The following is an 18255-nucleotide window of genomic DNA, read 5'->3' on the forward strand; positions in this document are numbered from 1 at the left end:
GAGAGAGAGAGAGAGAGAGAGAGAGAGAGAGAGAGAGAGAGAGAGAGAGAGAGAGAGAGAGAGAGAGAGAGAATCTAATAAAACACATTTTTGGTAAATTTCAAAACATGCAAAAATTGAACCACTGTACCAATAATACAATGTGTTTTTGCACCTACAACAAATAATATCTTTAAGCAAATAATTTACTACCCATAATTTATTATTAGGAATGTTTTTAACATGTTTACTATAGGTCTTACAGCACAGGACAAACTAATCATTATTATCATGGTAGTTTTAGACATCTCTGGTTCTGACAAATTTGCTGCTAAATATAAATTAATAATAAAAATTCAAATTTCCTGGTTATATCATCAAAGAAGTAACATTAATCAATACTACTCACAATAATTATTCATTGGTGTTAACTATAATATCAAAACAAATTTCATTATTCTTTAAAAATAACCACATGAATTATTTGAAATATATGAAAATATATTTTCATACAATTTAATAAATGCATTCATTACTGTTCAAGTGTCTGTACTAATAATATAATAAAACAAACACTCAATAAACTTGCACATGGAAGTCAGAAATAATATGCATTATGATGTGCCTTCACCTAACATGTTCTCCTAAATGGCATAAACAAATTACCTAAACTAAGACAAATAACTTGTCATAAATATACCAACTAATTTTTTAAAAAGTAATTACTATGTTGATACTCTTTAGTAACTTGTATTAAACAAATTCAATACATAGCATACAAAATGATAATGATAAAAATTATTCTATAGATAATTTATTGTCTATAGAAAGGAAGGTGAAACATTTTGATAATATATAAAAAATACAACATTCTCAAAAGTTTTAATATAATTTACATAAGGGTAGTTAGCGTCTTCAGACTTACTTTACTTGCAACCAGTAAATCAAATCATGTACTTAAGTTTTCTAGTAAACAAGCTTGCAAACAAAGCAAAACTTATATAACCATTACTGCAGAAAGAAAGAGAGTGTTTTTGAAAAGTTACAATCTTACAAATCAATCAATGGAAAAACTGAGTTTTATAACAAGCTATAACTTGTTATTTTAGTTTCAATTTATTTAAAAAAGCCCGTATGAATTAAGTCATATTATAAACAAGCATCATGTTTTTCTTCAATAGTGGAATTTCAGCATTCCAAACTTCTTAAATACATTATACAAAAAATTAGTGTTTTGTAATGAGAAAGTATATTTAAGAAATTAGTTTTCTGTTTATTCATTTTTTTTTTTACACAAAAAATTAGTGTTTAAGTATATTTAAGAAATGAGTTTGTTATATTATTTTTTTTTTTTATTATTCTGTCATTTTCATGTCAGGCTGGTTTTTAAAGATTATTTTGACTCTTTCAAAAGACGAAGAATGTTTTTTATACAAAATTATATGTTTTAGCAATATTAATATAATAATATTATAACTTTATTTAACTACAGCATGAAGATGGTGTTGCAAGAACATTTTTTTTTTTTTAAACAAGTGGTAACCTCTCATTAATAAACAGTGTATACATTATAATGTTAATTAAACACACAGTTCAGTAAAAAAAAAAAAACAATTCCCCATCTTTATCAGGAACCAAATAAAAATTGTTTTTAACGACAATTACATTGAAACCAACTGTGTCTAAAAATACTTTAAAAAACAAATAAAACATACACTCTACTCATAATACTTTTAATATTAATTTTTTTATATTATTTATTTACTAACAGAACATTGAAACTCTACTGTCAAAATTGGTGTAGTTTTTCAGCATAATTTTCTGTAATTACTAGAGGTTTCTTCAAATAGCTTAAAATCAAATAGGAAAGAAGAAAGAAGTTAAATACAATGAAAAATACCTACTGTTTAAACAAGAAATTCATAAGATACAACTCTTCAAAGACAAGCTTTTTCTTCCATGACAACTACTATATTTTTTCTTAAACCAGCACAAAGTATATCTTTCAGACAATACATAAAACAAATTTTAATTTATGATGATAATAATAGCTAGCTTCAAAAACATCAGGTGAAACTATCAAAAAAACAATTAATTTTTAGAAATCCATCAGAACTCCACCAAGTACCCACAACTACATGCATAAAACAAAATAGCCAAAAAACAGTTTTATTATGCTAATAACTTTTTTTTATCAGTAAACTGCTACAGAAATACAAAGGTAAAGTACACCAATAAAAATAAGGTTTTAAAAACCACTAGTTTAAAACACAATTTTAATGCAACAGAAAAAATTTACATAAATATGATACGATTAATTTATACACAGTAACATGTAAAGACAAATAATGATTGCAGTTAAGGCAAAAAATAAGGAATTACAAGTGCAAGACACACAGACTGAAATGACCAAAAATGAGGTTGACAAACGAATGAGGGCACAAAACATAGACATAATTAAGCACAAGAACAAATAATAACAAGGCTAAAGCAGAAAGTTCCCTTATTTGTACTTTACTAAAACATTTGGAAAAAATAACTTAATTCATACAAGGACAGCAGAAAGAAATAAAACATTTTACAGAATTTTGCACAAAGCCAAACAAATCACTGCAGTTGATTAAGCAAGATAGAAACCAGCAGTTTACGTCAGATAACCTCTGAAAGTCGCTGCTATACTTCCAATCTGTCAGGAAAAGCCTCCAGACTGGGTGTAGAATAATATTAAAAAATTGATAATTTTTTTGAACAGATTTTGTACAAAATTACTGTGACATATTCAAGTCGTACCTTATAATCAATGATATGCTGAGCATATTACATCACCTGATCGCTTATAAACAGACTACTCATTCAAACAAATACAAATTAAACTGCACTATCAAGAACTTAATACTAACTTGGCCTTTCACAAGCTACTGTAACAGAATAACAGAATTTGTAACATGCCTCCTAACCTACATTATCGGTAGCGTAAAAAATTAATGAAGACAATACACACCATCTTTCAACTTACATACACTGTATATCACAACAAGACTAATAAATCATAACAGTCTTATCGCTGAAATGATTTGGCGATTCAAAAAAAGTGACAATAATTCATTCTACACATATATGAACATTTTGGTCTTATATATTAATATACATGGTGTTAAGGTAACAGGAAAGCACAAAAAGTAAACTTTAGAATGCATTCCTCTTTCCTCTTAAGTGAATTCACTAACAGACCCTACATAAGTAGAAAATTAATATAAAAAAATACATAGTAAAATACCTATAAAAACATATAAGCAACAAACATATTTACATATGAACATCCAATAATTAATACCTACAATGATAAAATTATGACAATATTGATGACAAATGTTACTTAAATATACATGTGAGATCTGTAGTTATTTATTTATTCAGAGAGCAGTTGTTTCCACAGGAAGTAAGCAACGTTTTTCCTGCAGAATTCGTAATGGCAGTGTATGACCAAGATTCGAGTTAACTGGAGTAGATGAACCGGATGCGGCAGTAGTTGAACAGGTGGGTGTAGTAGGTGGTGGGTGCAACATCTCTAATGGAGTGACGACTTCAGGTGTAGTTGATTCTGATGAACTAGTGCTTTTAACTCCTAAAACAATAAAATATCATTAATTAAATTGCTACACTATAATATTACAACTAAATACACATAATTAATGGCATAATTTATATAAACTAAGCACATAACAAAAACGTCTTCTACAATATAATTATTTTATTACCTGTATAATGATAAATATCAAATTCAAGATCTTGTGGTAACGGTCTTCCAACAGAAAGGTGCATTGCTAAACCTTCTAGCCAAACTTCCATCACTTCAAATGGTGGTCTAGAAAGAAATAAAATGATAAGTAATTCATAATAAAACCCAACCATTTCAATTTTCAATAAATGTAGTTAAATACATCTGAAAGGACTAAAACATAAATAAAGAATCCTCTCCATGGAAAAAAACAAATTCAGAGATTTTTCCCATTCTAATCAATCCTGAATCGAGTAATTCACAGAACCACTCTATTTTCCTTAGTTCTACATTTCTTCATCGTTCATGTTATTCTAGCTCTTTTAAAAGTTCCTATGCATCATCTTTCCAACTTCTTTTATCTCATCTCCCTTCAAAAGTTATTTCTGTTCATCTAAGAATCCATTTGATACAATCTTATTTATACATCCGTACCACCTTATTTCAAATTTTTTTATTCTTTTTTCTTTTCAGTTCTCAGAAACCTCATTTTTTTCTCCCTGGGCCCTACTGCAATCACTTACTCTTGATGTTTCAAATGCCTGCTTCATATGTTATATAAATGGAACAACATACATGTATTTAACTGAATATAGAGTAATAAAAATAATTAATGGAACAATAAACATGTATGTAACTGAATATAGAGTAATAAAAATAATTAATATCACAATTTTTAGAAAATCTTGTTATATCAATTGTCAAAAATAAATACTGTTAAAAATGATTTTGATGATGTCAAAATACATAAAAAAACATCAAAGAAATTGATTGCAAAGTAAACTATTTATACGTTCTGTTTTGGTGGTTTCATTATTCAAAATGTTGACTATTTCAACAAAGGAAATTCTTCTAATAAAATAAAATTCCTTTTTTTTTCTATTACTGAGGTTTCATTTTTAAATTATTCAGAAAAAATCTTAAAAGTAAATATTTACAAAATACACACAATATTTAAATAGCAGAAAATTCAGCATCTCAATAAATAGAAAAATAACTAAAATTCAAAACTCATAGAGAAAAGAATATAAAAAACTAGAAACACACTAATTAGATATGGTATGGTACTATACCATATCACAGATGGTTCTAAGCAGTATAGCAAAGCATTCAAAACTTGCAGTCAACGGAAAATGAAATGCACATGTCTGCAGAACTGAAGGAACAGCAAAGAGAGTAATAGACATCTCATCTGCAATTCTGCAGGCATAGAAGCAAACGTATTAACTGAAATGGAAAAAAAATTTCACCAGTGGATACATATAAATAACCAATATATACGTTAAACAAAAAAAAAAGTAACACATCCCCAGTTAGAAAAGCTACTTTATTCATGTAAATTTGTTATCCATTGTCTTTATTTAATCCACAAATATTACACAGAAATATAAATTACAAATTGAATTTATCAAAAAAGTACTGTAACCTATATAGTTTTAATATTACCTTTTATCCGGATTGAGATCACAGCAAAGAAAAGCTATTCTACAGAATGGTTCAGGGCAAGTAGCACAAAACTTTTCTCTAAAAACATTCTGATTCAATCCAAAATCAGAAGACCTGGGTAGATAATCTGGATCTGCATGTACTCTTCCAATTATCTGGAATTAAAAAATAATCATTAAACATTTTTTTTTTTAAATGTGATTGAATTTCACATTATACAAAGACATATTCAATGTATATCAGTTATAATAATACCAGTTCATTGAAACAGCCACTACAATATCGTGGCATCCATATAACAAGTATTAATAACAGTAATATCTCAGATATGAAAATAGAATATACCAAAATCTTGACATAAAAGTTACAATGAATTGAAAAGTAATTAAAAAACGAGATTTAAAACAACTTGATTATTTTAGGTTGGATTATTACTAAAAAATAATTTGTTCGTTTCAAATATAAATATTATTTATTTAATACTCATCAAATTATTAAAATAATTTAAGCGATTATCACATCCAACAACTGTCTAAAAAAAATTAGCAAAATTAAAAGGGTTAGAAAAATAAAATTTTCATCATTTATGGTGATGAAACTGTTGATAAAAATACTATGAGTAGATGGGCAATAAAATTGTGTGCATGAAACGCAGGTAAAAAGTAAACATTGAGGATGAACCTCGCATTGACAGCATCTGGAATTCCAAACACATGTATTTGTGACTATCTGGAAGCCGGGTTGACTGTAAATTCTGTGTGACACACAGAGATGTTAGAACACCTTAGGAGATGTGTATGAGGTGGTGTTGGTCAATCCACAGAGTCAATAATTCTGTAACATGTTAATGATTGGCCACATACATCATGCACAACTGCAAAGGCTGTTAAGCCTATTCAACACCCTCCATACTCACCAGATTTGGTGGCCTATGATTTCCACTTCTTTCTGCAACTAAAGATGGATATTAAAGGTACTAATTTAACAATGAAGAACAAACTGAAGGGCACAATGAGGTTGGATCAAGGAAAGAACACCAGCATTCTTCATTGATGGAATGAAAAAACTGGTTCACTGTTGAGGAGAAATGTATAGCTAGCTATAAATGATGACAATATAGAAAAATAAATATAAGTTTTCGTAGTAAATAAAATGTACTTTTATCCCATACTTGTTTCACCTGACTATCTCTCTTTTCCCGAGTTATGAGCGACTGTGCATTACATTTCAGCTAACCCTCATATTTTTCAGTTAAGGCTTCTCAAAAAAAATGTTAGCCTGATCGCATTAAAAACAGACAGTCTTCTTTGTAAACTATTAATCTAATATTTCCTAGGGTTTAAATTTCTGTGGCAACAAGTCATAGTGAAGATATATTAAAAATTCAAACAAAGCCATCAGGAATGTTATCTGAATTTCAGGATCATCTGTTGAAAGGTCTTAATGGGCTTAAAAAAATGCCTTTGAACTCCTTGTATACTTATATTTATGAAGAAAAATAAGCGCACATTTTTCCTGTACAACAAAATTATGGCTAATGTAACAAGGAACAAAGATAATATTTATGTTTAATAAAAAATATCAGCACTCAATAATAAAATTGTATTTCACACTACCATTAATCTCTGTAACACCACCACCTTCCACAAAATAACAGTAAGATTATTCCCAGATTAAAAAATTGAAACAAATAAATTTTTTACACTTAATTCTTTCTATTCAGGAGAAAAATTTAAATTAACATAATTAATTTAGTTTATTGTTTTAATGCTGAACTGATAATTAATACTAAAACTATTTAATTTGATTACTTGTTTACTTAAAATTAATTTTACATAGTTCCTCTTTATACTATAATTATAATAATTAGGAAACACTTTTTATTAAGAAAAAAATTAACTTTTATAATCATTCAAGTATTTTAACATATCTGTAAATATAAATACCCCTACAAACAAGTATGTTCCTTGTATTACTTGTAAAAGAGAAATAGTCTTTGTATTACACAAAAAAAAAAAAAAAGAAGTAATTATACAGTGAATTCAGCAAGTAACTGTACAGTATGCTTTAGAATTATGCAGTGCATTCTCTTCTTTCGATGTTAGGTTGGTTACCCTGCGGATTTGTTAGGCATTGCACAATAATCAGCCAAGATGTCAGTTGTTGAGTTGTGACTGAACGTGCTTCATTTCATTTCACGCTGTTTCGTTGATTGGAATCAATAGTTGCAAAGAAGCATAATGGCTTTTTTCAGTAGAGGAATGCATTTTTCTTGTTGAACACATTTTTCATGAAGGTGACAAGTATGCTGATTTAGTGAAGCATAAGTTTTCTGGAAAGTTTCAAAATACTCCTGTTCCTCACCTCAATGCAGTTTTGAACTCTTATTGAAAAATTTTGGGAACAGGCTCAGTTGAAGACGCTAATTGAAGTGGAAGACCATCTTTACTAAATGAACAGCAGCTGCTTGATATTTTGGATACTATGGCCAAAAGTCTATCAAAGTCAATGTGTAAGTTAGCATAGCAGCAAAATATCAGACTTACTATCGCACATAAAGCTGTAAGAAAATAACTAAAACTTTTCCCCTACAAAGTAATGTGTGTTCAGTAACTGAAACCTACAGATCATGCCTAAATTATTACCAATGATTTAAATGTTAAATTGACCAAAATTCCATAGGTATCCTCAATATTACACTTTTTACAGGTGAAGCATGATTTCATCAGGGAGGATATTCACAAAAAAAACTGTGGTCAACAACTAACCCCCATGAATTACAAGAACAATCTTTACACGAAGTGAAGACTGTAGTTGGGTCAGTGCAAGTCGAATGCACATCACGGGTCCAATCTATTTTGAAAATATAGTTGATAGTGATAGTTATTGTGCTGTTTTAACAAACTTCAGTAGTCAGTTAACAGAAGTGGAAATCAATCACAGTTGGTTCCAACAAGATGCCACCACAGCGCGCACAGTTAACAAATCTATGACTTTTTTACAAATTGTCTTTAGTGAACAAATCATTTTGAGGGGTTTGTGCACAATCACCTGATCTGACTCCCTCAGACTACTTTCTATTGGGAGCAGCAAAACAAGCAGTGTATCACAACAAACCACGGACAACTTATGAATTAAAAACCGCAATAACGGCATATGTACAAGTCATTCCAGTACAATAGCTGGTTAAAGTGTTTAAAAGCAAACTTAAACCTATGCAGTGTTCTACTGATACTGGAGGAGGTCATTTTCAACATTTTTTATAAACTATTTCAGTGACTGTAATATCCATTTTTATAAAATAATGAAATAAAAATATAAAAAAATAATTAAGAATTACACTCACATTATTCCACTGGATAGCAACTTTCTGAACACATTGTAGTTAATTATTATAGTTGGTTTATATTGTTAGTAATAACACAACTTTTTCATGTTCTTTTTGACACCTAATTTCATTGTTATTTTATGTATTTTATTTAAAATATGTTCTATTATTTTACATTTTTCAGAATGCAATTTAAAGTTTACTGTATATTAACCTCTTAATGCACTTAATTTACTGTGGCTATAATTATGTAATATGTTATCCAGTTAATAAATTATTCAACCTAGCTAGGGAATACAGAATTTAGATACTGATAGATGAGCTCACATGCTCCATTGATTTTAAACGTTTTGCCAATGGTAGCTTAGATATCAGTACAGCCTCCAATGCTGGACAAGTAAGGTTAGGAACCCGACTAAGTATTTTGCAAAAGCATCTGCTCCAATAACACTGTCCAATGATTCTTCAAGTATTAGCATCATGGTACAAATATTCCATCTATTGATGTTAAAGTATTAGCATCTTGTTAAATATTCCGGAGTTAAGAATTATTTCCCATTCGGGTCTTGAGGAGAAGCAAAGTGAGAAGTTGTGGAAATTAATTCCTAGAAAGGAGTCAGCAAGAAATGGAAAGGAGAGAAATGGGGAAGTATCTGACCTATCTTCTTGAATGGGAAAGAAGATACATTTCTGCAAGCAGGAAAGTTAGAAAATTTTAAAAGAGAGGTGAAAATAAAAGACTGGATAAAATTGGGATAAGTGAAATAAAAATGGGCAGAAAAAGGTGAGGTGATGTTACAATGTATTATTCAAGAAATAAAAAGGGAGAAATGATATAAGAATCATTTTAACGAAAATACCAAGACATGTACAAAGGACAACTTTTATTAATATTATAACTGCGTCAAGATAAGAATAAATTCAAAAGATTTCCATTTAGTACATGCCAACTACTTAATATGAAGATGATACAGTTGAAGTAATGAATGTAAGGTAGAGAAAATTATTAAAAAAGATAAAGATTGTTGTAGAATAATAATAGGCATTAAAGAAATTGCCAGTATAAATGGCACAGTGTGATTAAAAGAGATTAGTCTTAAAAGGTGGCAGGAATATATGAAGAAATTATACCAACGTAACAGAAAGTCAAATGATCTTCCTATAGAAGATCAGATTGTAATAAAAAAGATTAAGTAAGAACAGCAATCCTAAAATTGAAAATTGCAAAAGCAAAAGAAAAATTTGAAGAATGGAGAAGCGATACAAACAACAAACATATAAACTGCCAATAGAAGTGATTAAATATCCTAATGAAGAAGGATTACAAGAAATAATGTAACTGTAATACAATCTGCAACAGCGGGAAGTGGCCAGAAGACTTCCTTAAAGCAACCATGATTCCCAAAAAGAATGGTGCAGTAGTGTCAAATTTATAACAAAATGAATTTAATTTTACATCCCCTATGATTCTTCTGTGAATTCAAAACAAAAGACCAAGTAAGTAGATCCAGAAAATAGTTAAAAAAGAACAATATGAATTTGGGAAGGAAAGAGAGACAAGGGATGTAATAGACTGATAATAAGTACTAATAAAAAGTATATAGAAAAGGGAAAAAGAATTAAAACAGTTAAACTAGTGAAAACATAAATTCTGTTACACAAGAAACACAGATTTTGAATAGTAGTTTTTCCAAGACTAATAAAGAAACAATCAAGCCTTTATTAATAATATATGTCAGACAATTAAAACTTCCATAAATGAGAGTTCAATATTTAGAATAGAGCAGAAAGCACTGAAACTTCAAACTGAATCTAATAATTGCCAAATCAGACAACTGATAAAGTGATTTGAAATTAAACAATGATAACAACTACCACAAAGCACTGAATAAGAATAATCATTACTCAATTGGATGACACGTAACACAATTAACATCATAAATGAAGCTCATTCAGTACCTAACCACAATACTATATAATTTTTAAACTCAACCAACTGAAAAATTTTAGAGATTAAGTTTAATAATGACTGTAGTACAGTATATTTTTTTAATGATGTAAATTCTTCAAATACATTAAAATAGATTTATTATCAATAACGTACCTCACAAAGAACTATGCCAAATGAAAAAATGTCAACTTTTTCATCATATTTATTTCCCTTCATCATTTCTGGAGCCATCCAGTAAGGGTTACCAACAACAGTGTATCTTTTCTTTCGTTCACATCGTCTATGTGTTGTTGGAGCAGTCTTATTACCATATCGCCTACCTCCACCACTTCCAAGACAGCTACTGACACTACTTCTTTCTGTGTTGCTTTGAGATATTATTCTTGCTAATCCAAAATCAGCTACAACTACAGTTTTATCCTAAAAATTACAATTTTCCAATAATTTAATGAAATATTACAAAATATTTATAAATTATAACCTATAGAACAGGTTTACAAATTGTAACCTACAGAACATCAATAATAAATTAATAAAACCTGTTTCTAACTCCTTATAGTCAGCTACCTATATATATATATATATACACACTATAAAAATAATTTCACATGTTGACACTTAAATGTAATATTAAAAATAAAATGCAATTTTATTCATCCTTTATAAATAAATATTATGCTTTATAATTGAGATTTCCATTTCTTAAACTACTACAAATTACACTATTTTAAAGATCACATAGCGGTGAACATTCTTTATTTAATATTAATCTGTCATCACATAAAGCCACATAGCCTTGCACGATACATACACTCTGGGGTGTGTGTGTGTGTGTGTGTGTGAGCTTGCCACCACCCCTCCCCTAAGTAGTGATCTGACTGAATGGTTTAAATAATTTAGTTGGACACTTCTTTACATTACACAATTCTGGGAATGGACAAATACTTTCTTTAAGTAAGCCAGAACCAATCCTAACATGACTTTAATTTCTAGAAAAAAAAACAATTTGCTGCAGCACATATTTAGCATAGTCTATGATAAATTGTTCCTCAGTAATATCCTGCCTCCATCCTGGGTAAAGATGTACAAGCTCTTGTAGACTTTGTGTGAGTGGTTCCTCTGAAAGGAGTTGTTTGTCCCATGTCATAATCCCTCTGTGGTTATATCATTCCTTTATCACCATCCACTTTTTCATTATCCTTGACCCTTTGCTCCCCAATGGTTTTGGTAGGTTTTTGTTGGACACCCAATAAACACATGAAAAAGATATTTTGTCTAACATAAATGTGTGTGTGGTTTCAAGGAGGCAGCTCTACCATCATATAGCTAGTTAATGTGAAAAATTTTTTCTATAATTTTAAAGTTTATGTTGACATTTTGAAATATTTTTGCCAACAGTGAAATATATGAGGCACGAGGCACAGTTTAAAAATAAGAACTGATCAGAGAACAATTGAAAAAATAAAAAATTTATTAATGGTTTCAAATACTTACATATTTACTTTGTTTTTCAAATCACAAGGTCTGCATAATCATGTAGGACACTAGGCCTGCTACTTCTCTGTTTGTCTTGTACATTTGAATGGCCTTCCTTAAACTAACAACACCACTGCCTTATTTTTCCTTCACTCACTGCAGTAGGCCCATATATTTCACACAATTATTATTTAGTGGTTTTTGTACAGCCATTTTCCACATCCTATTCTCTAAGCCTTCCTACCCTAAGTCACTTCATCCAGCAAACCATGCTCCTCCATACTAAACTCTTAACCACATCATGACCCCACACACAACTTCTGTGGCCTTCCTCTCTTTCTTCTATTTGATGGCTGCCATACCCAGACTTGACGAGGCAATCTGCTCATCAAAATGAGTCTACATCAATTGTGTTTCACACAAATGACGGTGAATTTCAGCAGCATTATGTCCTCTTGCATCTATATATCTAATCACTGATCAAACTTCACAACTGGTGGTAATTGTTATTATCACATTCATTTTAACACACTGTCTCACAAAGGCAAACAACAATGAGGCGGTTACATGCTTAAAAGACCAGTTAAAGCAACTGCGTACGTGCAAATCAATCGGTTACCAACTGCTATTTATAACACATCGACCCTTTCTTTTGAACCATGCCTTGTATATGTGTCACCACGCATTGATTATCACTTTTTTCAGGTATATGGCGAGTATATATCTTACTCTCCTATTACAATGCAATTCAGACTTCGAGTACCATAGCATTTGAGGAATACATGTACATGCACGTGCACCAGTCCCTTGATTTTCTTGTGATAATCTGTTGAATAATTTCAGCACCCAATGCACAAATAGTTTCCAAAATAATCTTTTCATAACTGTTTATTTCAAGTTTTAGACATTATTCATAAACTTCATCAATCATTACACATCATTCAACAAGATGTTTTTCTTTAATTTTTCTTCACTGATGACAACAAATGACCTTCTTGTCCTTCATTGAATGTCTTCTTCCCACTTTAAATTTACACAAATTAATTGGGCAAACACCTATTCCAGACACTTTGCCATAAATAAAAATAAGTTGGTCATAAATTTCAACTAGATTCATCTTCCTTATGTAGGAATTGAATGTCGAACATAATTCACAAGTGGCAGGGTTTCAGATTGACACATCCATTTTAAATGCACATTACAGGTACACAATTCTCGTACACTATGGTATTATACCTGTACAGCCTGGTATACACATGTATAATCTGTCAGATGTGGCATTGTTGCTAATTAAGAGAAAACAATTCCCTCCACATTCTTATTAGCCAAATATCTTTACTTTCAGGATTATATTTACAATCTGTTTTGTGGAACATGTTATCACCCTATACAAAAGCAACAGTATTATTTCTCTAAAAAGGTATCCACTTAACATCTATATTCATTTGGTATAATATTGCAGTCTCAATAATCAAAAAAAAAACAAAAAAAAACAACATGATAGTAACATCAAGCATAGTAACACAGTAACATGATAGTAACAAAAGTAACATGATACAAAAATAATTAGTTTTCATTAAAACCAGAAGGAAAAAACTAGAGCTCACACCAAAAAAACAAACCCTATAAAAATTTTTACAATATTCAAAATTATTTTTAAAAAATGTAATTTTTCTTTTAACTTACTTCTCTGACTAGACAGTTATGAGAATTCAGATCTCTGTGAATGATATTCATGGAATGTAAATAAGTCATGCCGGAGGCAATGTCTTTGGCAAAATTAACTCTCTGTTCCCAAGGTAAAGGTTCAGTAAGGTCATGAATAAGATCTTTTAAAGTACCACCAGAAATAAACTCTGTAACTAAATGTAATTTTTTGTCTTTATAAAGTACTCCAATAAACCTTAAAACATTATGATGGTGAAGGCTACGAAGAACTGCCACCTACAAAAAAAAGAATAAGAATGTAAAATGTGACAAGCATAAATATTTTTAAATATAATTTACTGCAAATGAGGTATATAATTCAGCATGCTAGAAACACTGTATAGTTAACTATCCCCAACATTTAAATGAATTTTTTCAAATTTACATTAATACACTAATTGCGTTCACTTATCTAAAATTTACATAACAAGAACTGCAATCACTTCAGGTAAATCGTGTACAAGAGATAACTGAATCTTGAATAAGAACAAAATTGTTATACAAATAATAAGAACTGTTAAATAAATAATGGATGAAATTATTGAACTTAAATTTGTTATTGACTCACAGCCATATTGACATATCTGGTTCTTGCTTATGTCTACACTGTAAAGCCTAACTGAATTGCTTTATCTAGAAAAACAGATAAATAGTAAATTCTGTAAAATTTACTATATAACAGATAAAACAAACAGTTGTAAAAACACATCCTTAATTAACAGCTATATAGTCCAGGCTGTATCAGTTTTGCATTGGACTTATTCTGTATGATCACTAATTTTTATTTTAATGCCTTCAGAGTATCATCAGAAATGATTACTTCATTATACGCTAGTAGCAAATGGTGTGCTTAAATTTTTATTAAACAAAATGTAAAAGAAATTTCAAAAATATCTATTTTTCTCCTAGTTCCCTAGATAACTCAACAACTGTTCATTTTAGAGAAAAGATCAAGAGAGAAAAAGTTTTGTTACTATATTTTACACACAATAACATCGATTGTAAATAAAAAAATACATGATTACCAATGCAAAAAGTAATAACTGTAAAAAAATGAAAAAACAACCAGATTCTTTTGGGAATGTTTTTCTAGTACCTATATTACACATAGAACCTTTAGATTTTGCCTCATATTGCACATAGAACCTTTAGATTTTGCCTCATATTACATATAGAACCTTTAGATTTTGCCTCAAAGAACTTTTTGATATGATAAAGCAATATGCCAAATTTCAACAAAATTGGTCAGACAATTTTTGCACAATAATTTTGGCAATCCAGAAAAATTTTGGATTTTTAAAAAAATTGCAATTTTAACAAACAAAATTGGTTTTGTTTATTTTAAATTGATGTCTTGTAAGCTAAAAACTTCAAATACAATACTGACAAACACAAATTATTGCTAAATATTGGTCTATTAATTTATCGACAATAATTAATCCAAAAGTTGCTCAATGGCGACCAACTTTGATTGGTTATATTTCAGAGAAAATTAACAAATTACAACTTTTTTTAAAGAAGTGTCTTTCCAAGTACTTTAAGCTGCACTTTTTAAAATTAATTTTGATAAAAATTTGTGAAGATATTCAATTTGTTTAAAAGCAAAAAAATGCAAGTATGTTTAAAAATTCCCCGAGCTCTCCTAATTAACAGATTAAAATTTTTCAAAATACATTCAAAAATTTGAGTGCTATTTTATATGTGATTAAATTTTCAAGTGTCTAGACACTCTATTTCAGGCTCTACACAATTTGGAAAATCACATTTTTTTAAATCAAAAAATTCCCCAAAAAATCTAGTTGTTTTTTTTTCATTTTTTGACATTTATTGCTTTTTTGCATCAATAATAATGTATTTTTCGATTTTCAACTGACAATATTGTGTGTAAAACTTTTATATTATAACAAAACTTTTCTCTATCTCAATCTTTTCTCTAAAATAAATAGTTATTGAGTTATCTAGGGAACTAGGAGAAAAAATGGATATTTTTACAATTTCTTTAAATTTTGTTTACTAAAAATTTAAGCACACCTATTTTAAACTCTGTGTAATGAAATAATCATTTCTGATGATATTCCGAAGGCATTGAAATAAAAATTAGTGATCATATAGAAAAAGTCCAAATATGACCATTTTAAAACAGATACAGCCAAGCGTAATAATAAAAATCACAAAACCATTGATATATTTTACTTGGAAGAGAAATATATTTCAAATAAATCATAGTTTTACAATTTTCCATTCTAATTTTACCATTCCTAACAGGTCCACAATTTCAACACATAACTTTTAATAAAACAAAATAAAACTGAAAATATGTAGAAATAACACAAAACAGCCATCTATAAACAATGAATGTGAGTTTTATAAGTGATACAGAAAGCAATTTAACAACACTCTAGTTTAATTTTATATTTAGAAACACGTGTTAAATGAAAGCGATGAATACAAATTAAAAACATTTAGAATTTAAAAAAATAAAGGTCTTAAGTATACATGAAAACATATACTGGGTGACCATTTCAAAAGTTATCACGTTTATTATTCAACGGCTATCAGTCCCATCGTATTTCTGTTTGCAGGCATGTACACCATTCTTGGGGAGAGCATTTTGAAAATGATTTTAAAAGGGGTGGAATCCACCCCTATTTTCAAAGGGGTGGTTTTTTTGTGGGGTCATTTAAAATCAATAATTTATAAAGAAATTCATGCTAACATACAAGAGTTGAAAAGTTAAATTCTAAGAGCATGTAATGATGTAACTAAAGAAACTTTAAAAAAGTAAGATGTGTTTTTCAATGAAGACTTTATTATTGTTTACAGGAAAATTGGAATCATTTTGAACAAATGATTTAAAAATTGATACTTTTATTTTATTGAGGTAAAAAAAAATGGGTTTCATTTATAATTTCTTAAGGACTCTTATTGTTAAAAACCTTTATAACAAAATTAACTCTGAAGCTTTATTTTATGATTAACAATTATTCACTTATGAATTAGTTTTTATTTAATTATTTAATCGTCAAGTTTTATATCGTTAAGGTAATAAATTTTTTAACATGTTACCAGCAAACAAGTAGATACCTTATACTGGTTTTTCTTATGTTATAATGCTGTGTTTAGTAGTACGTTCTTTCAATGCTGAAGAAACCTGAAACCCTTATTTTTAACAACAGACGATTTCAGACCTAATGCTTTGGGTCAGTAACACTGTATCCCAACATAACCTAAAAAAAACCGCATTTTTAAACATAACTTCAACATCAGTGAACCAATTTTTATTTTATTTATACCTAATTGCTTGATCATTCAAAAGGCCTTCCAATGAGGTATCATAAGCTATACATCATCTCATTTTAAAAAAAATTTCAACCCTTGAAAATTTAGAAAACATTTAAGGACGAAATTTTGTTGGTAATTTAAAAAATAATTTTTACAGTTTTAATCCACAGATTATGCTTATAAGAAGTAATATCACATAATTTTATAGTTATTTTTTTTGGACTGAAATTTAAAAAAAGTACTACCCCAAATGGTTTTTCGCACCTACTGAGTGAAGAGGTGGGCAAATTTTAATTTTCTTTACACCAAAATTTATTATTATTGTTTTCAAGTTTCAATTAATGTAATTAAATGTTACCATTGGAATTTAAGTTTTTTGAGTTGGGGACAGGTGTAGCGAAGAGGGTGGATTCCACCCCTTTGAAAATAATTTTAAAAAGGTTCTCCCCAAGAATGGTGTACATGCCTGCAAACAGAAATACGTTGGGATTGATAGGTGTTGAATAGTAAATGTGGTAACTTTTCAAATGATTACCTGATATGTGTAATGTACCTGCGTGTAATCAAATGCAAAGAATAATAAATGAGCAACAGATAGTGCTACATTCAGAAGTTGAAAACTCAGGGTGTGTATGTGAATAACCAAGCTAGACAAAAAATAATTCTAATCTGATCAGGCAGTTTATAAATAAATACCTTCTGAATTATTTATTAAAAATGTCCACATTTTCTGAATGAACACAAAGAGGTATATAATCAGAAAAAATTTTAATGATGAAAATTTAAAAAAAAAGAAAAAGACTAACTTAAAAACTATTTAATTCTAAACACCTAAATCTAATATGTTAGATTGCTTAAGCAAGCATGTATATGTTAAATTATTAAATAGAATTTTAAACTGTTGTAATATACAACTGGATTTACCTCTTTCAAAAAGTTTTTCTGAGCTTCCTCATCAACTCTATACAGTTCTTTTAAAACCATCACTTCACCAGTATCACGATGGGTCACTCTATAAACCTGTCCAAAAAAACCTTTTCCTAAAAGATCCCCTTTTACAAGATCAGATGCCCTAAAAATACGCTGACTCTTTGGTTCAACTCTGAATGATCTTGTGCGTGAAAGATCATAAGCATCTCGGCCAGTAGGAGGAGACCTGTATTTAAATACAATACATCAATTCAATCTATTTAAATACATCAATCCAGATAATGATACTTACTAATCAAATTTATAAAAATAACTCTTACAATGAGTTAATGGGGAGTTGCTTGACTTTGTTAGCAAATCTGTGGGCTTGCCGTACTA

The 18255-nt window shown here is 29.2% G+C and overlaps 1 protein-coding gene across 5 annotated transcripts in view; it reads right to left on the minus strand.

Moving 5' to 3' along the window:
• Nucleotides 1-18255, minus strand: part of LIMK1 (LIM domain kinase 1) — a 154815-nt gene that overhangs the window by 45075 nt on the left and 91485 nt on the right. For 3 of the 5 annotated variants that reach the window (XR_012756019.1, XR_012756020.1, XR_012756021.1), the window contains 6 exons: nucleotides 17872-18103; nucleotides 13645-13902; nucleotides 10636-10902; nucleotides 5204-5358; nucleotides 3738-3844; nucleotides 3318-3604 (listed from right to left, as the gene is read on the minus strand). Coding sequence is in view for 2 of the 5 variants with exons in the window: in XM_075362282.1 (XP_075218397.1) it covers nucleotides 3393-3604; nucleotides 3738-3844; nucleotides 5204-5358; nucleotides 10636-10902; nucleotides 13645-13902; nucleotides 17872-18103 (1231 nt within the window). In the remaining 3 variants the exon portion in view is untranslated. Of the gene's footprint in view, nucleotides 1-2225; nucleotides 3605-3737; nucleotides 3845-5203; nucleotides 5359-10635; nucleotides 10903-13644; nucleotides 13903-17871; nucleotides 18104-18255 lie in introns of those variants that run through there. The other 2 variants (XM_075362282.1, XM_075362281.1) reach the window with 2 other exon arrangements.

Source organism: Lycorma delicatula, chromosome 4 (assembly GCF_047948215.1).
Source record: "Lycorma delicatula isolate Av1 chromosome 4, ASM4794821v1, whole genome shotgun sequence".
Lineage (NCBI taxonomy): Eukaryota > Metazoa > Arthropoda > Insecta > Hemiptera > Fulgoridae > Lycorma > Lycorma delicatula.